Raw genomic sequence first — 23,755 nt, forward strand, 5'->3', positions numbered from 1 at the left:
ACAAGTTTGTGCAATTATATTCAAAAATATTATTTAACAACATTTCCCTTCACATTTACTTTCATTTGCTTTACTTGGCTCACTAATTAGGTTTACAATATATACTTTGATTTCTACTAAACATTCTCATCCTTAGTGTCACACTCAAATTCCTCAATCAAAATTGCATCTACACCTTGGTTTCCTCAATGTTTGTTAATACTTTGCCTTGATGCTGATGATGAAATATTCAATGTCTGTGGCATCTCTCTACATTTTCAGTGTTCATTGAAACATTAAATACTTCATGATAGACCTCATTGGAAATCCCTTCTTCCTGAGTTGCCTAGGTGATCCTATGAAGCTGTTATATTTTGGAGTGTTTTTCAAGAAGTGTGTCAATTTTGTTCCTAAAAGAAGAACATTGAGTGGGTCAGATGGCTCAGTTGAGTGTGGCTGGTGTACTTCATCATTTAGACAACACGTTAAAGGTGACTTTTTCTTTCACTTAATTGCACCTATGTACTCCAACACTTCTGATCTGATGGCGTTATCATGTTTAAGGTCTGTCTCAGTTATGACGAGAATTCTAGATGAAAACACCCTTAAAGCATCTTGGTCTTACTTGCAGCAATAGTTATTCTTGTATTCTGTTGCTGTCTGTCAACTTGCTCAAGCCCCTTCATCTCCCTGGGCTCTACGTGTTACCTGTCGCTTTTCTTTACCAGGTAATAACATGTAGTACCCCGGAACATAATTTGCATGGCACAAAATATGAGGGAAAGAAATGAAATATGAAAGGAAGTCGGGGATTTGTGAAGTAAATTCGTCTTGAAACGATGGCTATGGCTGATTAAAACATGTCTTGAGTTATGGTGGCAGCAAGGAGGCAATGTAGGTAGGGTCACAGGATCCTCCTCTGCTGGAAGTCGTTACCCCCTTCCTCCCCGGCTGTATTTGGGGGTAGGGTGAGGTTGATTTGATTATATGTCAACTCATCCTGGGTCAAAGGGCATATTGTAGATAGCATCCCATCAGGTTCGGTTGAGATAAAAAAGAAGGGAGGAGTTGGGTGTTTTGAAAAGCATTAAGGTAGACAAGTCCCAGGACTTAATGGGATCTATTTCAGAATGTTGAGAGAGGAAATTGGACCTTGTAAGAAATCTTTGTATCCTTATGTTGCGGGAGAGGTCACAGAGGACTGGAGAAGGACAACAGGGATAATCCAGGAAGTTACAGGCTGGTGAGTCATATGTCAGTGGTACGGAAATTATTGGAGAAGATTCTTAGGGACAGGATTTAATCATATTTGGAAATATATGGACTTACTAACAATAGGCAGCGTGGATTTGTGCAGGAAAGGTCGTGTCTCACAAACTTAAATTGAGATTTTTAAGGAAGTGATAAAGATGATTGATGAGGACAGGGTGGTAAATGTATTTTATAAATACAAAATGGAGCAAAAACATAGTTAAAGCAGAGCAGAGGGAACTTAATTCGTCATCTACTGGGTGATCTAACAGCTAAAATAGGAAAGTGATTTGTTCTGAGCATTGATGAGCTAGGAAATAATTATCTGGATTAGCCTTAAGGACCTAGTGCAGCTGTAACACAAAAAAACTCCAAATATGTTAAAATGGAATAATTGAATTTAAAAGCCAAGTATTTCATTTAGCCTTTCCTTTTACTTGTTTTGAGTTATCCCACCAAAGCACTGTTTAGATGAGAGGGACAAAAATATGCATTTATATCCCAGGTTTCACATCTTTGGAACATTGCAAAGTGCCTTTGCCAAATAGATATATTTGATGTGTCTTAGCCAATTTTGCAAACAGTGAGTTCACAGGAAGAGCAATGAGAAACGTGTACAATTAATCTGCTTTATTGGTTGAGGGATAGAATGAGGCCTAGGACAGCAGAACTCCCTTTATGAATGGTACTGAGTTATTTTATGTGCACTTTTTTTTGCAGAAGTATATTTGTAGAATATCTGCAAGAACGTTATAAAGTACAATAATATTCACCCCAGTGCAATAATAATTTTGCACTGAGGTGCAATACAATCAAAGGAAACATTAAATACTTCAAAATGGTTGTTACAAATGGTACTATATTTAAATTGCCTACATAGATCAATTTTCACTCTAAGGTTACTCAATATAATTTGGATACCTATAATGTTCACTGTATGCATTCAGTGTGTCTTTTTTAACTCCATTCTTAAAGTTCAAAGCCAATGCTCAGATAAACCCAAATCCATTCCTTGCTCCAACAACCCAATTCAAAATTCAATTGAATCCAGTTCATGATCCCTACAAGAGAGACAAACAAGATCCAAGCATTGCACCCTATCTTGGGCTTGATCTTAACCAAAAAGGTTGAAAAGTGAGGGTTTTTTTTGTTTATTCATTCAGGGGTGTGGACATTGCTGACTGCCAGCACTTGTTGCGCGTCCCTAGTTACCCTTGAACTGGGGGCATTTAAGAGTCAACCACATTGCAGTGGCTCTGGAATCATGTGCTAGGTAAGGATGGCAGATTACTTCCCCTAAAGGGCATTCGTGAACTAGGTGGGTTTTTATGACCATCGACCATTATGGTCATCATTAAACTTTTGATTCCAGATTTTTTATTGAATTTAATTTTCATCCTCTTGGATTCAGACCCAGGTCCCCTGAGATTTACCCTGGGTCCCTAGATTACTAGTCCAGTGACAATATCACTGCTCCATCAGCTCTCTTAATTTTAAGTGACTTTTAAATAAGATGTTAAACCAGATTCTACTCCCCTTGCATTGCAGCATTTCTTCAATACACAGATCAGTCCATCTAACTAATTTGATTAAGTCTGAGTAGTGTGCAAACTTAATCTTCTGACTCAAAAGGTGAGATTGCTGTGTTACCACATCTGACGATGGCATTTTAAATCCTGAAGTTGTGCAAGAATCTCAAGTGCTGATTCCTTTTTCGCCTTATTTGACGTGATCCATGCTGTGTATGAAGAAGCTGATATGCTTTTGATTGAATATTGTTGTTGAGTAAGACTGCAGAAACCTGAAGATAGTGCTGTTGAGTGGCTCTTCACCCAGCCCAATAATAGACTGAACATTTTCAGTGCATGATATTGAAACAGAAGATAGGAGCAGGAGGAGGCCATTTGGCCCTTTGAGCCTGCTCCACCATTCATTATGATCCTGGCTGATTGTCCAACTCAACAGCCTTATCCTGCTTTCTCCCCATAACCTTTGATCCCCTTCGCCCTAGTGCTATATCTAGCCGCCTCTTGAATACATTCAATGTTTTGGCATCAACTGCTTCCTGGGGTAATGAATTCCACAGGCTCACCACTCTTTGGGTAAAGAAATGTCTCCTCATTTCCACCCTAAATGTTGCACCCAGAATCCTCAGACTGTGACCCTTGGCTCTGGACTCCCCCACCATTGGGAATATCCTCCCTGCATCTACCCTGTCCTAGTCCTGTTAGAATTTTATAAGTCTCTGAAATCCCCCTCCTGCTCATTCGTCTGAACTCCAGTGAAACCAATCTGAACCTAGTCAATTCCTTCTCATACATCAGTCCCACCATCCCCAAATTAGCCTGGTAAAACTTCACTGCACTCCCTTGAGAGCAAGAACATCCTTCCTCAGAAAAGGAGGCCAAAAATGCACACAATATTCTAGGTGTGGCCTCACCAAGGCCCTGTATAATTGCAACAACACATTCCTGCTCCTCTCTTCTGGTCCCAAAAACTGGTCCAATAACCAACTCACTGTCTATATTTGATCATGACCTCCATGTTAGTTCATTGAGCTGTTTATGCAACAGGTGGGTTAGCGGAGAAAAGAAAGTAATTGAGATAATTAGAATATATGTATATGTCACCAATAATTATCTTGATTGCAGTGTTGGTAATTATCTCCCACAGTGAAACAATGTTGTATAATGTGTTGTAATGAAATTCAGTGAATGACTACGTGAATTCATAATTCATGTGGCTCATGTGGTAAGGGTGGTACAATGGTTAGCACTGCTGCCTCATAGCATCAGGAACCCAGGTTCGATTCCTGGCTCGGGTCACAGTCTGTGCGGAGTCTGCACATTCTCTCTGTATGGGTTTTCTCTCACAGTCCAAAAGATGTGCTGGTTAGGTGCATTAGCCATCCTCAGTGTACCCAAACAGGTGCCAGAGTGTGGCGACTAGGGGGTTTTCACAGTAACCTCACTGCAGTGTTAATGTAAGCCTTACTTGTGACACTAGTAAATAAACTTCGCAGTGGCTGGTAATTTGTTGAAGAGTGGTTCTGTTTCCATCAAGGGATTTGAAATTAAGTTTAATGAATGACGAGCTGGCATTGATTGCTATTGTCAAGACAAAACTGACGGCTTTGGGAAATGTTGATGTTGATGTAAATCATATCATTGAAAGTTGAGAATGAGTTTGTTGCTCGTAAAAATTTTAAAAGGCATGTTGACATTTCTGAATTATTAATTGTACAAAATATGATATGGTTGTGCTGCAATCAAAAATGGGATTAACTCTGAAGTTGACTGTTAACATGGGAACAGTTGAATATGAAGAAGGCCACGTATAGAACAGCTTAGTGGTAAAATTATTTGAGTCCGTTAGCTGTGTTTAAGTCATGAATAAGTAAAGGCTGTTAACTTCCTCACAATGATATTGGAAAATCTGTTGCGTCGACAGAGCTGGTAACTTAAAGGGTAAATAATTTTATTATGCACAATACGTGTGCCTGAAACACATTATTGGATGTTTACGTCGTGTATGTGGAATGTAAAATCCATTTATTTCACGTGGCAGTCTTCCAACTCCAAGTGACCTGATGTTTAAAAATAAACCCAGCAGCTGTACGCTCTGTCTCCCCATCAGGTACTGAATGCCATCTGTAACCGTGGCAACGGCCTGACCATAAGTGTTGTGGAGAAGCAGCAGCATCTACTGTGGCAGACCAGCTCCACAAAGGAAAATTTGATTAGCTTATGATAAGCCAGAACAGACATTGTAACATAGATTAATACCTGGGAGCTCCTCCACTAACTTACAACAATTGACCCCGCAGGTAATAAGATGCCTGCAACCTTTAATTGGAATGGTCCTTGCTCATTGCCCCGTTGACTATTCTGTGCCCATTGGGCACCACAGGAACTGGGATGTATTATCGAACCCCTTAGTCATGTTTTGATTTAATGTTTTAAGTTTCTTCTCTGCTTTGGCTTTTGGTTCAGGTGGTTCCCTTCCTTTTGGGAGATGCCCTTCTTGCCTTGTCCTTGAGTTTGTTTAATTTCGCTTATTTGGTTGGCCAAAAAGAAATGCCCCCTATGACTACCTTGTTTTGGCTTCATTCTGTATAGTAAAACTGACCCCTCAGTTTAGACTGTTATCCAACTGGAAGTCAATGATAGTGACACTCTGTAAATGATAATTTAGGTGATATATACGTGTGATTAAGCTTCAAAATAGGGTTGATATAAGCAAGGGCTTGGGATGATGCACAAAGGTAAGGATTGAATGGCATGAAACTCACAATATTTTTGTTTGGGATGCGTACGGACTAAGTCATAGAATCATATAGTACAGAAGAGGCCCTTTGGCCCATTAAGTCTGCATCGACACATTAGAAACACCTGAACTCCCACCTCATCCCATCTGCCAGCATTTGGCCCATTGCCGTGAATGTCATGATTGGCCAAGTGCTCATCCAGGTACCCTTTAAAGGATGTGAGGCAACCTGCTTCTACCATCCTCCCAAGTAGTGTATTCCAGATCATCACCACCCATTAGGTAAATACATTTTTCCTCACATCCCCGCTAAACCTTGTGCCCCCTCATCTTGAGCTCATGTTCCTTTGTGACTGACCCTTCAACTAAGAGGAACAACTGCTCCTTATCTACTCTGGCCATGTCTCTCATAATCTTGTACACTTCAATCAGATTGCCCCTCAGTCTTCTCTGCTCCACCCAAGCCCATGCAACCACTCTTCATAACTTAAATATTCCATCCCAGGGAGCATCCTGGTGAATCTCCTCTGCATCCCCTCCAGTAAATGAATCATAATTGCAATTAATAGTTTTGAACTTACCATGATCAAAATGAATGGCACAGCAGGCTTCAAGACTACTCCTGCTTCTAGTTTCAATGTTTCATTGTTCTTCATTTTCCAGAGTAGCCTACATTCTAGAGCACTGTTTTTCAATATTGTGGTGCAGCAAGCCAGTAAAAGAGGACTAACGCCAATGTTGCTTTTAGGAAATTTGAACCAGCAGAAATTCTTTGGTGATAAACATATTTAGAGTCTTGGCAAAAATGATGTTGTAGCATCAGATGGAACCCTTGAATGAACTAATGACAATTTTGATACAAGATTATGGCAAATGAACAACAGGGGGTGCTAAACTCATTTCCTATTGAAAGGTATTTTAAACAGTTCACTTGATCTGTGGCAATTAAATGCGGTACAGACTTGGCTGTGAATGCACGAGCTTGAGCAAAAGTGCTTTCCATAAATTGTTTAGAGTGTAGGAATGTTGTGGTTCTATTATTTTAATGTTGTCTTCTTTAAACAAAATAACCACACAAAACAATAATTTAATTCTAAAGCAAGTTCAATGCGTTTTTTTTATATGGGAAGAGTTACTGTATTTGAAAACAGACCTTTAAATCCCTCCATCTGTAGAGCAAAGACGGGTTTTGACACTTGGTTGTATTTGCTTTAGCAGAACTGTTTTGAAGAATATGCATGTGAAACATTCACAATCTGCCATTTGTTCACAGTCCCCCAATTTAAAAATCTTACCCGTAGTGTTTCAATTCCCCTGTTTAAGTCCTCCTCCACCACACCCCCACCCACCCCCATCTGTTATTTCCTACAGTGCTACAACTTTCTCTCTTCCCAATCTTTCTCCCAGATTGCTCCCATTTGTGCATCTGTCCCTCAACCCCTTCAGGCTCAGGTTCATTAAATTCCTCACTAATCTCTTTGCCTCCACCTTTTCAGACTCCCCTCAAACATGTTGGTTAGGTCCATGCTAACCTCCCCCTCACTGTACCTGAACAGGCACCAAAGTTTAGTGACCAGGGTATTTTCAAAGTAACTTCACCACAGTATTAATGTAAGCCTACTTATGACTCTAATGAATATTAATTAATTAAAACTGTCCTCTTTGGGCTAAGCTTTTGGTTTTTTTTTAAGATGTTGTTTTTATCTGATTAGATCTGAGCAAGTAGCAAGGGCAGGTCAGTTTCTTGTAAGAAATAGGCAGGCTTTGGTCTTGCCAAGTTTAGTTGGAAGCTATGAGTCAACCACAAAACGTCAAATAGCATCATGGTAAGCAGTTGTGTGGACAAAGTAAAATAGTGCCAATACGCATGTTAATGGCCCTGTTTCTCAAAGGCAATGTGTGTATATGAGGATTTGGGAAGAGGTAGCATTTCAAATGTGGAAGAAAATTCCACTGCAATGTGTAGGCAACATTGGGACAGGTAGGAATGGAGTCATGAAATGGTGGACTCACATGAGTTAGTGTGAAAGAGTTAGAATAGTTGATTGTGTGTAAAGGTCACAAAGTAGGAGAGATGACATGATTGAAGCTACACAGGATGTCATTGGCCTTGGTCACATAAGGTGAGGACTGGTGTTGGCTGGATGGAAATCAAATTGGAGGTATTTCAGCTGAAAGATGGTGATGACACATTCAATGACCTTACAAGGTTATACATTAATCATTAATTGGGAGATTACTCAGTCCATTTTAAAGAGAGAGATGACTAAGGTTGTTCTCCATGGTCTTCAAAACAATGCTCGAGCAGAGACTGTTGTATTTGAAGATAATGTTGAGGGGGGAGTTGGTGATTCAGGAACTTTACATGTGGTTAAAATGCAAATTAAAAATTTCAGCTGCACACTATTAACTTGATTGATGGATCAGTCAGTTGCATCTATCCTGCTGGAGATCCATCTTGAATGTCACACAGAAAAAACAAATTAATAATTGCATGTTAAATTATGGAAATCAGATTGCACTTATATAATAAAAATGCATTTGGACTGTGCATGATGTACTGTTGGCTTAGATAATTGCAGACTTCCAAAGTCTCTCTGGGCAGTAAGCTGAATCATGACAAGTATTAATTGGGTGGGGTAAATGCAATATTTAAGTCATTACAAACACAGCGTAAAGTGGTGCAGTTTTAAAACACAGTTTTGATCTGACAAAAAGATCAGCAAAGTGAGGAACTTTGAAATAAAGCTCATGAGACATGACACAAAAAAAACAGCTGTTTTAACAGCTAAAAAACATAATAGGGACCCTTGTGCTTCACAAATTGGATCTCACAGCTGTCTGTAGGAACATAGAACACAACTAACTTGGGGGTTAGTCATCTTTTTGACCCTTTTATAGTTTTGCAGGAATGCCAGTAGCCAATGATGTAATCTCCAGCATAGAATGCAATTCCAACTTTCAAGGGCAAATATCCAATAAAATTGCTTCCACTACATGTAACACTCTGTAGAAACTTGAGTCATAACCCAATTTTGAAATTGAGTGATGGCATGTAAGAATTAGTAGGGCATTGTTATAGTTCAAAAATGATTAAACAATTTGAGAGAAGTGTGATCATTGGGGATTGTTTGACAATTGGCCAGAGCGACTAGATAGGTAGAAACTGTTCCTGCTCATAAAAAGATCAAGAATGGGAGGGCACAGATTTAAAGTGATCTGTAAAAGAAGCAAATGTGATGTGAGAAAAAACTTTTTCATGCAGCTAGTGGTTCGGGTCTGGAATGCACTGCGTGGAAGTGTTCAATCAAGGCATTCAAGAGGGCATCAGATGATTATTTGAATAGAAATAATGTGCAAGTTATTGAGAAAAGGCAGAGAAAACACACTAAGTCATGAGGCTTATTTGGAGAAACAGTAGGCATGATGGGCTAAATAGCCTCCTGTGTCATAATGATTCCGTGATTAATTTCAGTTGCTGTATCTCATTAAGGAAGCTACGCTCAACATGAACAAGCATTTAGCGTTTACTCACATAGGAAGGTTTAGAAGTGGACAAAGAACCAAAGAAGCACAATTGGTGCAATACCTCCATTCCTCCTTATCTCCAAAAAACTTAGCACTTGGCTCCAGCATGGACTCTCCTCCCAGTTGCCAATACAATGCCATTATCGTACTGTGTACATCACAGGACTCCAATATTCATAAATTCCTGAGAGGGAACCTTTTGATGTCTTACATTGTGATTTAATTATTAAAGCAGTATGCATTTACATAGATTGTAATTGATAGTAAAAATTGATATATATTCTTCAACTGAAAATGGGAGATTACATTTGTAAATATTTATAGAAACAGGCAATTGATTTAGTGTGGAATCAAAGTGACAGATGACATTGATTTTATAAGATTAATGTTTATTGATTTCTATAAGTATAGAATTAGCTTTCCTGTTCAGAAACCAAACATAAACCATCTTTATCATAGATTTTGGTGTAAATATTACAGAAAGGAAATATGCAGTATTGAGACTATGAATATTGTACATAGATACTTCTACATTACATCAATCTTACCTAAATTCACACTAGATTATATTTTGATTTTTATCCAAAATAGACCACTTAAATAAAAATGTTTAATTTCATGTCAAACTCACTATACAAGTCAAAGTACAGATTAGATACAGGGCAATCCTTCCCTCTCCCCCATTTGGTAAATACATTTTCAATGTGATCTTTAAACTTTTACAATGTGGAGATTATAAGTAGATGGTTCTAGCAAATTCAGATTGCATAAGCATCACTCAATAAACTCCCCAGCTTATAACATAGACCATTACTTTGTGTCATAAATGTCAGCACTTCATTAAAAGGTAGAAAATACTTTAAATGTTTGCCTCTAGGGATCAGACACATCATATGAGGTAACCCTCGTCTATTGGGAAAATAATTCAACATTAAAAATAATTAAAATTTTTACAGGATATTTATTTGATTTTGACAAGTTTATAAAACGGCAAGGTAAAAAAAAATGAATATTCCTAATACTCCCATGATTGCAATTGTGACAGTGTAAGATCAACATTGAATCTGCGTGTTACAGGAGAGTGTGCTGGGACCATGCTACAGGATTACATAAAGTAAAGGCTGTGTGTATTATACAATGCGCAGAGGTACTTCAATAAGGCAAAACCCGTTGAAAGCATGTTTTACATCAGAATACATACATTATAAACAAGCTGCAACATGCCATCTATTACTGGTAAAAGGCCTCTTCAGAATATGTCACAAATATAAAGTGTGCGTGCGCACCAAGTGCCAATGTGCTCAAATACATTGAGTGAATTTTGGATGCTAAGAATGTTGTCCTCAAAACGTGAATGAAGTCACTGTGAAGATCTTCAGACATTAAGTGTGTGACACTTGCACTATTCGGAGTGAGTAGGAAATCATTCTGGTTTAGAAACAATAGATTCTCATTTTGTGTTTGAAGGGTACACCACGGTTATTGGTTGCTTTGTACCTGGCCGGATAGTAAAGGTCCGACCGTAACTTTGTGCATTCTGTGAGCTGGAAAAGAATGGAAGATTCATTAAAGCCTTTAATTTGCAAATGTAAAACCACAAGATAATAGTACTATCAAAAAGATTGGATGCATCAGTTACTAGTAATGCTCTTTCTACTGCACAATATGTGCTCAGTAACTTCAATGTTCCATTTATTAACAAGAGTCATAGAATCTCTCAGTGCAGAACAAGGCCGTTCAGCCATCGGGTCTGCACTGACCACAATCTCACCCAGGCCCTGTACCCATAACCCCATGTATTTACACTAGCTAGTCCCCCTGACACTAAGGGGCAATTTGGCATGGCCAATCCACCTAACCCCCACATCTTTGGATTGTGGGAGGAAACTGGATTACCTGGAGGAAACCCATGCAGACATGGGGAAAATGTGCAAACTCCACACAGACAGTTCCCAAGCCTGGAATTGAACCCAGGTCCCTGGGGCTGTGAGGTAGTAGTGCTAACCACTGTACCACCCTGAAAGAAGTCACTAAAGATCTCTAACATCAATCAATTAAACATACGTCACAATATTTAACCATTATAAGTAATAATTGCCGAGTGGTGTTTCTGAGCAACCTAAATCAGTGGTTGTAGCTATGACTGTTTTGCTTAGATCACTTGCTAGCAATCTCACAGGCTGTTGGTGATGCTATTGCTTTGGTGCATTCAAGTCTACAACAGAAATTTGACTGATCCCCAATGCACAGACACAAAGAATTTGGAAGTAAACATTTCATTTTATTTACTACTTGTTAATTTACTTAACTTTTTAAAATCATTGGATTTTTAGATAATATTTCCCAAACAAATACAGCCAATTGTAGGTCTAAGGTAGAACTTCTCATTTATTGATTATGACAGTTAGTTGTACGCAGAAAATAATCACAAAAACTAATGGAATGCTGGCTTTTACTTCAAGTGGACCTGAAGACGAGGGTTAGAATTCTTGCTTCGGCACATCCTGGTTAAACCACACCATAAGCAGTCCTGGGCACCAGACCTTGTAAGAAGTCTGACAACACCAGGTTTAAGTCCAACCAATTTATTTGTTTACTATCAAATAAATTGGTTGGACTTAAACCTGGTGTTGTCAGATTTCTTACTGTGTTTACCCCAGTCCAACGCCAGCATCTCCACACCAGACTTTGAGCAAATCATTATATTGGTCTTGGAGAGAGTGCAGGAAAGGTTTACCAGAAAAATATCTGGACTCCAAGGTTTAAATTACGTGGAGAGATTACACACATTAGGGTCTTATTTCCTTGAATTTAGCAAATTGAAGAGCAATTTGATCAGTTTTCAATTTATAAGGGGACCCTACTGCTTCATCTCCCCAACTACAAGAAGGGTCATCCTTGCTCGAAACTTAAGGTCTATTCTCTGTCCTGCTGAGATTTTTCAGCATGTTCTGTTTTTGTTTCAGTTTTCAGCATCTGCAGTATTTTGCTTTTATTTAAGTAAGGACCAGGAAGGGCTTTGCTGAAACATTAATTTTCAGAAGTGAAATTAGGAAACACTTCAACATACACTGCCACAAATGACAGCTGATGGTAGATCAATTGTTAAATTTAAATCTGAGACTTTTGTCATCCACAAGAATTAAGGGAATTAGGGCAAAGCTGAGAAGATGGAGTCACAGATCAGCCATGATGTCACTGAATGCAGAACAGACTCGAGGTGTTAAAAGACTTACTCTTGTTCCTGCGTTTCTTTCAACATGATTAGAAATGAACTACTTAAAAAAGGCTTGCATTCAAATCACAGCCAGAGGGCATCCCAATACACCTTTCTGCCAATGAAATACTTAATGTAGGAAGTACAGCAGAAAACTCCGACAAACAGCAATCTGACGACAATCAAATAATATGTTTTTGTGATGTTGATTGAGAAATAAATATTGGCCAAGACACAGAGGACAACTCCCCTCCGCTTCTTTGACAAAGTGCCATGAGAACTTTTACATCTGACAGAGCCTTTGTTTAACCTCTCATCTGAAACACTAAACCAAGTACAGCATCACCATGAAGCAGTGCGCCCTCAGCATTGCCGTGGCACAGTGTGCTCTTGGCGCTGCAGTGATGCAGCACACCCTCGATGCCATAGTAAAGCATCATCTGCAATAAGACTTGACAGAAAACTAAAGAGAACAGAAATATAATTGAATGGTTTAGATAAACTGTAGGCTTCCTTCAACACTTTTTCTTCAAAATGTTACTCTTTTATTTACATTGTTAGCATTGCTGCCTCACAGCACCGAGGGACCCAGGCTCAATTCCCAGCTCGAGTTACTGTCTGTGCGGAGTCTGCACGTTCTGCCCACGTCTACCAGGCTTTTCTCCTTGTGCTCTGGTTTCCTCCCGAAAGATGTGCTGGTTAGGTGCATTGGCCATACTAAATTTCCCTCAGTGTATCCAAACAGGTGCCAGAATGTGGCGACTATGGAATTTTCACAGCAACTTCATTGCAGTGTTATTGTAAACCTACTTCTGATACTAATAAATGAACTGTCAAACTTTTTACATTGAGACACACTTAAACTCACCTTTTAAATGCCACACCAGAAGATTTGGTGCTTAAACCTTGTACCTTGGACTGTAATTCATCAATAACGTTATTCCTCACTACCAGTTTGTTTGTTGATGGCACAGTTTCTGTCTGCTGTGTTTCCATCTTGGGTACATTTTTTCCATACGTTTTAGACATTAACTGAGAATAAGTGTGTGAATCTGAAACTTGCTTAGCGTTGTGAAATTTTGCAGAGCCTCCATTCACAACACCGTTATCCAGAAACCTGGGCTTTTCCACTATTGGTGGCTTTTTCTGAGCAAAGCTTGTTTCGGCAGGAGCTGACAACATAGTTAATGGTGATTTGTTAATAGAATAAGAATTTGTATTGCTCAGGCTGTTATAGTGATTAGCTGTTAAATGGTCAGCACTTTGATGAGTTGATCCCTGTAGAGAAAGCCCTCTCTTGTCTGAATTGGCAGGGTGCAGATCGTTGACTCCAGATTCATTGTTCGCTCTTCGTTCCGGTTGGGAAGAATCATCTTGATTGTCATTGTGGTTGGAAAATTCGAATGGAGGTGGCAGAAGTCCGAACGAGGGTTCTTCATTCTCTTCATCACTAAAACTTGGTGGAGGTGGGATTAGAAGTAGAGACATGTCAACATCTTTTTGAGTGTCTTCTGGCTCTGCCATTCCATAGGCTGTTGAGTGGAGTGAAGGTTTGGACCATTCATGACTTTTCTCAGTGTTTTTCAGAGAACTGAGTATGTCATCTATGTGCTTGTGATGTGCTGTCATATCTTCTTCTGCCTGTGATATTGAGGAACATTCCTTTTTATCAGCTATGGGTGTGATATGGATTGTATTTGAATTTGTCGACTTTATGTATCGAGTACCACCCAAAGATAAGCTTGATGCCTCCGAGCCAGCCTTGTGGAGTCCTTGGCTCTTACTCGAATCTCGCCGCTTTGCGGCCATGAGAAGAACCAGTGGTGAACGTGGATTAGTATTCCACTCTGTGGAAACTAAAGTTTGCTCTGGAGGAGAATCTGGAGTATCTGGCTGCTCCACTGCTTTAGGGGACTGAAAATCCAACATAGCATTTTCTGAGGAACTCTGGTTTGCAAAATCTCTCATCAGGGTGGATTTTGTTTTCTCCCCTGCAATGGGTTTTCCATATTCTATTCCAGAATTGGCTGTAACAGGCAAATTGCTGGAGAAATTCTGATGGTTGGTTGGATCATGAATTTGCCTTGAACTGGTGTGCCGATTATCCATGTTATTGCTCCAGATCTCTTTTCCGTCTGGGAAAGAGTGATCGAGGGAAGAACCAGAATGTATGGGATATTCTCCTTTGTTCTGGACTGGTTTAGACTGTTGCATGAGCAGGTTGTTCTTGCGAGCTGGCTTCTGAGGTTTATATGGAGCAGAGTCGTCGATCACCTTGCTCATTGCTGCACATTCAGTGCCTTCATTCAACACTGCCTTCTTGGGCATGGAGGTAGTGTGGTTAATTCCACCAGTCTGGTCCATTGGATACTGGTCAGCATCCTTCATGACTATCATGGATTTGCCTTTATTTTGCCAGTCAGAATCTAATGAGCCTTCCAATTTGTTGAGTGGTTCGGGAAACCCAAAAAGCTTTGCTGGCGCTTTAGGATTGAAAGTTGATGCAAACAAAGGCTGTGGAATCACTTCAGGAGCTTCTGCTGCATACAAAGATTGATTATTTGGAACTGACATTTGCGAAGTGCTGGGAAAGAATTTGAAAGACGACGACACATCTCTTTCCGGTTTCAGAGGAAAATGACTGTGTTGCATAATATCCCTTTGTGGAGGAGGTGGCGGTGATTTTTTCAGATGCTTTATTTCACTTGATTTAGAAACACCATCTTGCCAAGGGGAGTGAAGAGAATAATCATTAGGTGGAAGCAGGAAGGGAGGCAGAGGAGGTGGTACTTTTGGAGTTGTCGGGGCAGATGTTTTGGGGTACTGCTCAGCCTTTGGAAGAGATTTTAGAGGCGCCATTAATGGAGGTGGTGGAGGAACCATATCGGGAGGCGGTGAAAAGTTGGTGTCAGGAGGCTGGTAGATTGAAGCAGATTTATGTTGTGAAGCCATGCTTAAAGGTGGCGGCGGCGGCGGCGCCATCTTTGGAGGTGGTGGAACAGCCACTTCATAAGGCAAATAAGTCGTATGTGGATTCTGAGAAGTACTTTGTGTGGGAGGTGGTGGAGGGGCCATTGGTGGAGGTGGTGGAGGGGCCATTGCTGGAGGTGGTGGAATCCAGTCATCCTCTGGCATGTTGATACTGTGTCCACGGTCTCCAACATTAGGTCTGTTGTTGTTGACATTTACGTCATTGCCTACATAATGCAAACATAATAATTATTCACATTTATCTCTGGTAATAGAGTAATAAGTTTGTTAATAAGTATTTCAGCAACATGAGATTATCCAGAATGGTCTTTGTTCCAGTCCTTCTCAGGCCCCCTTTGTGATGGTCTGTCTTGGAGAGATTGATGACAGCTGCGTTAATGCTACGGCCTGTTTTTTTGTCGTAAGTAGGAACATTTAATCAACTTTGCCCAACTCCTTGGCTTTCTTAGTCCATAGATGTCTTCTCCCTTTTGCTACATTTTTCACCTTTCCCTTCTCTACTATTACATATAATCAACAAGACATAAATAGCCAGTCAGCCCAAATGCCAGATATTAGCTCCTTCCCATCTTCCTCCTTCCAATCCTATCAGCTGTTCCGTTGTAACCATTTACCTATCCTATGGATCTAATTTTCTTTCCCTTACTCGTCCCATCATCACCCAATTTTGTCTTGCCCTATTATCATATGTATTATTTACTCACCCGCTGTCCTCCTGCTTTCACAGGCCTCCTTTTCCTTTTATTAATCTCCTGCCCCAATCCTCCTGGCTCTGTTCCAAGACTGTTTACCTCTCACATCTGAGTTGACGTTGAGTCCAGATGACGCTTTGAAAAAGGGTCATCTAGACTCGAAACATCAGCTCTTTTCTCTCTCAGATGCTGCCAGATCTGCTGAGATTTTCCAGCATTTTCTCTTTCGGTTTCAGATTCCAGCATCCGCAGAAATTTGCTTTTACCTTTAATATCTGCCAGTTGCAATCTGTTCATTTCAACTTCCTTCCAACATCTGATGCTGCCTAATCTGCTTACCCTCTCCAATATCTGCAATATTTTGCACTTGCTGTAATAAAATTATGCCAATTATTGGCAAACTCACAACTACTGCTGTATCTTGAGTTAATTTTATTACACAGGGATATAATTATTTTTGAATGTCATTCTATCCGACATGGGCGGCACAATGGTTAGCGCTGCTGCCTCACAGGGACCCGGGTTCAATTCTGACCTTGGGTCTGTGTGGAGTTTGCACATTCTCCCCATGTCTGTGTGGGTTTACTCTGGGTGCACCAGTTTCCTCCCACAATCCAAAGACGTGCAGGTTCAGTTAATTGGCCATACTAAATTGCCTCTTAGTGTCGGAGGGATTAGCAGGGTAACTACATGGGGTTATGGGGATAGGGCCTGGGTGGGACTGTTGTCGGTACAGGCTCAATGGGCCGAATGGTCTCCTACACTATAGGGATTCTATGGATTCTATTCTAGTTTCCCCAGCCAACCTAATGTCCAGTTTAGTGTTTCCACCACAGTTCTAGTTATCCGTTCTATTCATTTATAATATTTACTTAAATTACTTTCTCTCCATATGTACAATTATCTACAGCAGACTTTGGTTGGAATTCTTGGCCGCGGTGGTCTAAAAGCCAGAAACTCCTGCCCAATTGTCCGTGACCTGCCTGCTAAAATTCCAGTGCTGGGCGGGATGGGAGAATTCCAACCTTTTTGTTCCTTCTGTTCCCCCCAGCTGCTACAGGAGCAATGAAACCCAGTTGCTTCTCTCCAGGTATAGGAGCACTGAGATTTCCTGTCCAGAGTAATTTCCTGTTTCCCAGGGACAACCCCCAGCTAGGCCCACCCTTAGTTGTTCCTTCTGTCAAGTGCAAGATCAGGGACACAAAGTCAGGAGGTGATGTAGGCCTGTCATCTCCTCTGCTTCCAATTTCTTAACATTTTAATTATATCTCCTCGTTATTAAAACCTCGATTAGTCTAAATAGTTAGACACAATCAAGTCAACGTCTCATGATTTTGAAAATCTGCTTCCAAATAATTAGAATTCTCAAGATGAGGAATCAAATTGGTTTCCCTGAAGCACACTCACAGAAACGACATTGCTGTTCCAATGTTTATGGTCACTTAACAGAACTGTGTCCTTTCGTAATGAGTCCTTGACCTTTGCGACTGAAGTGTCAGATTATTTGATTGTTTTTACAATGCTATTAAGTGAAAACAAACTCACATTAAGCGCTAATTTCATTTTGTACACGCCTCAGATTTTTCAATTAGACAAACCCAGTGCCCATGGAGCAAGAGGTTATTTATTATCATAGATACTTCAATTATATTTATTTGCATCACAAAAGTCAATTTAGATGGATTAGTTGCACACAGAAGAGCTTGTGAAAATAAAAGCTCTGATTAAAATATCTCGCCTAGCTCCCATTGCATGTACATGGTAATGTTTAACTTAATTCAACATAAGAATGACAATAGATCCCTACCCCACACCCCGCCCCCCTCATGTTTACTGTAGTTACAAATGTCATTTAATGGTTCCTTAGTTTGAGCAAAAAAATATATTATTGCAGTACAATGACTTTTGCAGAACTCTACCCACAAAAGAGCAAATGACCGTGTGCAGAATAAAGGTGACTTTTGCCGCCAGTTCCCTCACCTTCATTTCTCCTTTGTAGGCTGCCTTCTACTCCCTCCCCTAAGTGGCTACATTATGAATTTTCCAGCCTTGGAAAAGCGTCAACAGTCCAGCCAACTGCAGCATCGTCAAATCTTTCCCCTCTTACTCAAAGCGAGAGATACACTTTACATGGACAGTGATCTGGAAACAGCGAAGCTCCCAGCCTACCATTCCCCTCCCCAACACTGAGGCCAAGTGACATTTTTGGGAAGTAATCGTAAAAACATGAAGTTGCACAGGGGCAAACAAGAACAAAAATTTAAAAGAGACTAAAGAGAAGCCAGCTGTTAGAATAAAAGATGAATTCAAACAAAAAAGGGAACAATTGCATGACCTTCATGTTATCTAGACCACTGTTAATGTCCAAGATTACAGTAACATTTTTCTCCAGGTCTCTGAAAAGTGCTCATTAGGAAACTTTGCTAATAAATTGTGGTTACTTTCAACTTAGTTCTTCCTGGAAATGATTGACCTCTGCTTCAATGATGCTGCAGTCAAATGGACTGTTGATGCCACAGGCCTGTATTCTCCTCTTTTCATTCATTCATGGGACAGGGCTCAAAACTGTCTGCCTATCCGTAGTTGCTGTAGGCCAGATCAGGTAAGGACGGCAGATTTCCTTCCTGAAAAGGACATTAGTGAACCAAATGCGTTTTTCTGACCATCGACAATGGTTTCACAGTCATCAGTAGACTTTTAATTCCAGAATTTTTTTATTGAATTCAAATTCCACCATCTGCCATGGTGGGATATGAACCTGGGTCCTCAGAACATTAGCTGAATTTCTGGATTAATAGTCTAGCGATAATACCACTAGGCCATTGCCTCCTCATTCCAACACCTGAAGGCCAGTCACTGTGCCTATTTAAGACAGAGATGGATAGGTTCTTGATTGCTAAGTGGATCAAAAGTTACAGGGAAAAGGTGAGAGAATGGGGTTGAGAAACTATCAGCCAAGATTAAATGGCTGACCAAACACGATGGGTTGAAAGGCCTAATTCTGCTCCAATATATAATGGTCTTAAGTGTCTACAATATTAGAAGAGGTGATTGGGAAATAGATAGGTACCTCTCAAGTAATTCACATAGGTGACTTGGAATGGAATATAGTCCATCTAGAATTACTAAAATGTCAACTCAATAAGTTATGCTTTTTAAAAATTTGATACCAGGTCTGATATAAATTGTATGAACATGCACTAAATTACCTAAATAATCCCACATAGTAGTTCAGAGCATAATTGCTGAAAACGCAAATTGGAAATAACATAGTATTCTTTAAGCTGACTTAAAAAACGTGGTTAAAAAAATTCCAAATGTCTTTTCGTCAATCTTTCTCCCCCCCAGTGATGGAGTGAGCCAAGTCACTGTCAGCAATGCCAGAACATCTCAATCCAAAACGTACCTGCAATTACTGTTCTTGGAATTTTGGAATACAATGCTTGATCTGGCAGTGTTGGAGTTGGCACAGCAAACGTTGGGCGTCCCTGGAAGGGCTGTAAAGTAGAATACACACTTGAGTGCTTGTTCTTACGGATCGGACATAGATTAAACGGCTCAAGGTCTTAAAAATTTCTGTTCTCCTTCAGCAATCACCATAAATTAGAGTGTAGCTTAAAAAAGTGAATGGAAATACAGGAGGAATTAATTTTTGTTTGATGTATTTCCATTTTTTAGTTTAGAAAAATCCTCAATGTAAATTAAGATCAGCTAGCCAGTCTGATCCCATAAGTTTTGTACTGGGCATATTTCAAACAATGGAAGTTTGAGGTTGACTGATCATTCATTCATGGGCACTGCTTTTGCCCATCCCAATAGGGCATTTAAGAGTTCAGCTGTGGAGCTGGAGTCACCATGTAGACCAGAACAGGTAAGGACAGCAGATTTTCTTCCCTGAAGGACATTATTGAAACAGATGGGTTTTTACAATAATTGACAATAGTTTCATGGTCATCAGTAGATCCCAGATTTTTGCTGAATTCAAATTTCACCATCTGCCATGGTGGGATTCGAACCCGGGTCCCTCGAGCATTTCCCTCAATCTCTGAATTTCTAACCCAGCGACAACACCACAATGCCACTGCCTTTCCCTGTCAGAAGATATACCACATAAGAATCTGGGCTGTTCTTCCAAGTTCCTGTTCAGTTTCAGTGGGATATTGTCTGAGGCCCCAGCAAAGTGGCATACATATCCATTTGTACCAATATGAATGAATGCTTATGCTCCCTCCACCATTTATGCTTCATGCTTCAACACTGAATACTCAGTTTATGTTTACACTGGAACATTTAATGACAGTCATTATTTGTTCTTTCCTGTTTTTTTCCCTGTGGATAATCACATGATTGAGCTCACGGCAGTAAATCCATAAATTACAAATGATGAACTACATTCACCAAACAACATAGCCCTCACTGGAAAAAAAAATCGGAATTTTTTCAATTCTTTATAATACTCCACCTGGTTATATTAATACTTGTGGCAAATGTATGCCTATCAATCAAGTAAGTTCCTTGGTTCTTACCACAATCTGATGCGGTGACTACAAAAAAGTGGCCAGTTGATTCACTGCCAGTTTCCTGAAAAGGGTTATCAAATTAGACTCTAGGCTTTCCCCTTACAGCCTCACGCATTGCTTTTTCAAATAGTTATCCACTTTCCTATTATGCATTTTACTTCCATGATCCTTTCAGTATTAAGTAAATTTCCTAAACTTCTCTTTCATTCTTTTCATGATTAACTGGAATTAATGCTCTCATCACCAACTCATCACATAAATAGTTTTTCCCTATTTATCTATCAGAGCCCTTAATTATTCTCAACATCTTTGCACATTCAGGTACTTTACACTACTCATTTTTCTTATATCCTCTGGATAAACTCTGGATTGCAATTTATTTTTCCAATTAACCAAATATTTTCTGTGAAACCTCATTTACCATGATGAGATGCAATGGAATTGCTGGATGTTGTCAAACTTGCACATAGACCTTTTTTTGGGGATTTCCCACTGCAAGGTACTGTAAGTTAAATAGTATTGCCTTCCACAGAGCAGCTAATGCCAATGCAAACAGGGTAAACAACTGTGTATTGCCTTGACCAATCACATTAAAGAACTATTAATGTGCAACGCAGAGTCTAAGTCAGGAAGTGTCAGTTAGGTAGACTATTGAATTCAATGACAAATCAGGTATGGAACATGAATTAGAGAAAGAAAGGATGAGATTAAGAAAGAGATAAAAAAAAAGAAAGAAAAACATTAAAACGTGTTTGTATATCTTTTTAACCTCTCCAACAATAATTAAAATCTGAAGGAATGAGACTCCACCTGGTAAATGTTAATTTTCAGTGCGGGCTATGTTGTTTGGTGAAGGTAGTTCATATCTGTCAGTTAAGCACAGCAGTTTTTACGGTATTCAATGGATTTGAATGGTCAGTCAGCAAGGTATCACTTTCGTGCAACTTTTGGATGAACAGGGCATGTCAATAATGTCTTGATTGTACGTGCAGTTAAATGCAACAATCACTAAAAGTTGTGGTCTGATCTTCCTGCAAGTAAGAATGAATGTGATTTGCCAATTCTTATCTTTTTAACTGCAAAATCTGTCCCAGTTGATTCTAAAGCAGTGAAGCCTGTGTTAAAACTATATAAATTTAGCCTGACAGATGCTATGGATACCATTCCGGTTCAACCACTCAAAATAAGTTTGGATTTTCCTTTGCACATTAAACAGTTCAGCTCATATGAGCAGCCCAAAGCAGTGGAGGCAAGTTTCTCTGCATCCCAGATTGAGAAGTTCAGTGTGAGCATTTTGTTTCTCTTTGTACAATACATCTTTAGATGCCAACCTTCAGCGTAGAAATTGCTGCACCCACATTTTCATTTATGCAAAATCTAGTGGCCATTGCAATAGGAAATTTGACATGAATCCTTAGCGCAAACCACAATTATACTGCAGGATCATTTTGCCACAGGGTAATGTGCTAACAGAGATAGCCTTTTTTGACAACAACAGAATTTGTTTTGACTCTGAAGCATTGCTTAAAAAAAAGGAACTAAAACCCAACATTACAATGGCAAGCTTGACTGTTGGCCGTTGTTTCACTTTTGCTGTTCCAGAATCCATCACCATATTCATCGCTCCTTTACTGGATCGATTCGCTGCTAGAATGTCATCTAGTTTGTCTGCAAGCAAACACAGGTGTTGAAACTCAATTAATGCAAGTGTAGAGAACAGAACATTTACTCAAGTTTTAATTGTTCAGGAGAGAAATAACATAAGCTCCTTCGCATTCTCAGTGATTCATGAATGATAAATTGGGAATAATTAAGGTAATAAGAACAGCTTTCGCTCAGAGCACCATTAACAGAAGAAAGCTCCAAGGTGTTTCACAATAATGTATTTCCAAAGCTGGGCACAAAATCAATGAAGGAGACACTGGGCTGCATCTTCAGAATCATGGGGACTCTGCAGACCTTTACAAATGGTGGTCGGGACCCATCCTGGGATTCTGGACCCCATTCCTGGGATATCCAATCTTTATGTGGCGATGCCGGCGTTGGACTGGGTAAACACAGCAAGAAGTCTGACAACACCAGGTTTAAGTCCAACCGATTTATTTGATAGTAAAGCTTGCGAGTTTACTATCAAATAAGTTGGTTGGACTTAAACCTGGTGCTGTCAGACTTCTTACTGTGTATATCCAATCTTTAACAGTGCCTTTTAAGGGTGCGGGCTAATTTGGGTCATTAGCCTGCACCCTGGGTTCCCACTTTGGCTCCATCGCAAGTGTAGGCATGTACTCATATTCTGCAATTCTCATGGAATCAGATCAGCTTTTCAAGAGTTGTGCTCACAGGCCTCAGAGGTGTCTTGAACATTAATCTGTCTGAGGGAACATTTTGAAAGTCAAGTTCAAAAGGTCTTATACCAAAGGTCCTGCTCATTCCTCTCATGTCAAACTATTCCCACACCCCTATGACTCCTCATGTTCCCATGCCAAGATGTTCCCCCTCCCACAATAATGGTCTTTATGCTTCAAAATCAAGCTATTGTAATTCCATGCTCATTCACCCACTATACATTGTGTAGAACCAGTTAACCTTATGGTGACAATATGATGTACTTAAAATTCTTTAAAACACATTGAAAACTTTACATTTTCTGAAACAAATTTCTTTTTTACAGCCAAATAAATGTCAATCATCCATACCCTTTGAAGTATCAATAGCAGAAACAGCAAACACTTGAAATCTTTTGAATCACAGAATCACCACAGTGCAGGAGGCGGCCACTTGGGCCATCGGGTCTGCACCAACTCTTCGACAGAGTGTCCCTCCCAGGCTCACCCACTGCCCCATTCCTGTAAGCCCACATATAAATCTCACTAATGCCCCTAACTTGCACATCTCGGACACAAAGGACAATTTTACATGGCCAATCCCCCTAACCTGCACATCTTTGGATTTTTTATATTGTGTAATAAACATTGTGCAATAGACAGCACAGATCAGAGATTCAGAGCTGTCAATTCAGCATGTTTTCCCTGGGGCTCAGGGTATTTCAGTGCTCCAATGGATTTCTGGGCTCATGATTGTACCTCATTACGCATTTGGCATGGAGAATATGTGGGCACCATGATGGCCAAGTGGAGGACATGAAGTAGACAGGTGGAATGTGTCAGGATGAAGTGTTGCGAGAGGAGAGACCTGTAGAGCCTGTTTTTAGTTTATATTCATCCCACGTCCCAAAGGGGTGGGCCTTTTAAACAATCCAACTTGTCACCCAGCATTCCCGTGGCTGCTATCGAACCTTTTCCTGCGTTGGC

At 40.0% G+C, this 23,755-nt stretch overlaps 1 protein-coding gene across 1 annotated transcript in view; it reads right to left on the minus strand.

Moving 5' to 3' along the window:
• Positions 1 to 9,339: 9,339 nt before the first annotated feature.
• The window catches only part of LOC145356969 (uncharacterized), a 52,832-nt gene continuing 38,416 nt past the window's right edge, over positions 9,340 to 23,755 (minus strand). The window contains exons 2-5 of the mRNA XM_080209990.1: positions 22,000 to 22,112; positions 19,331 to 19,421; positions 13,110 to 15,438; positions 9,340 to 10,568 (exon numbers count right to left, since the gene is read on the minus strand). Coding sequence (XP_080066116.1) covers positions 10,475 to 10,568; positions 13,110 to 15,438; positions 19,331 to 19,421; positions 22,000 to 22,112 — 2,627 coding nt within the window. The 3' untranslated portion in view covers positions 9,340 to 10,474. The remainder of the gene's footprint in view (positions 10,569 to 13,109; positions 15,439 to 19,330; positions 19,422 to 21,999; positions 22,113 to 23,755) is intronic.

Source organism: Carcharhinus amblyrhynchos, chromosome 22 (genome assembly GCF_965287045.1).
Source record: "Carcharhinus amblyrhynchos chromosome 22, sCarAmb.v2.hapA, whole genome shotgun sequence".
Lineage (NCBI taxonomy): Eukaryota > Metazoa > Chordata > Chondrichthyes > Carcharhiniformes > Carcharhinidae > Carcharhinus > Carcharhinus amblyrhynchos.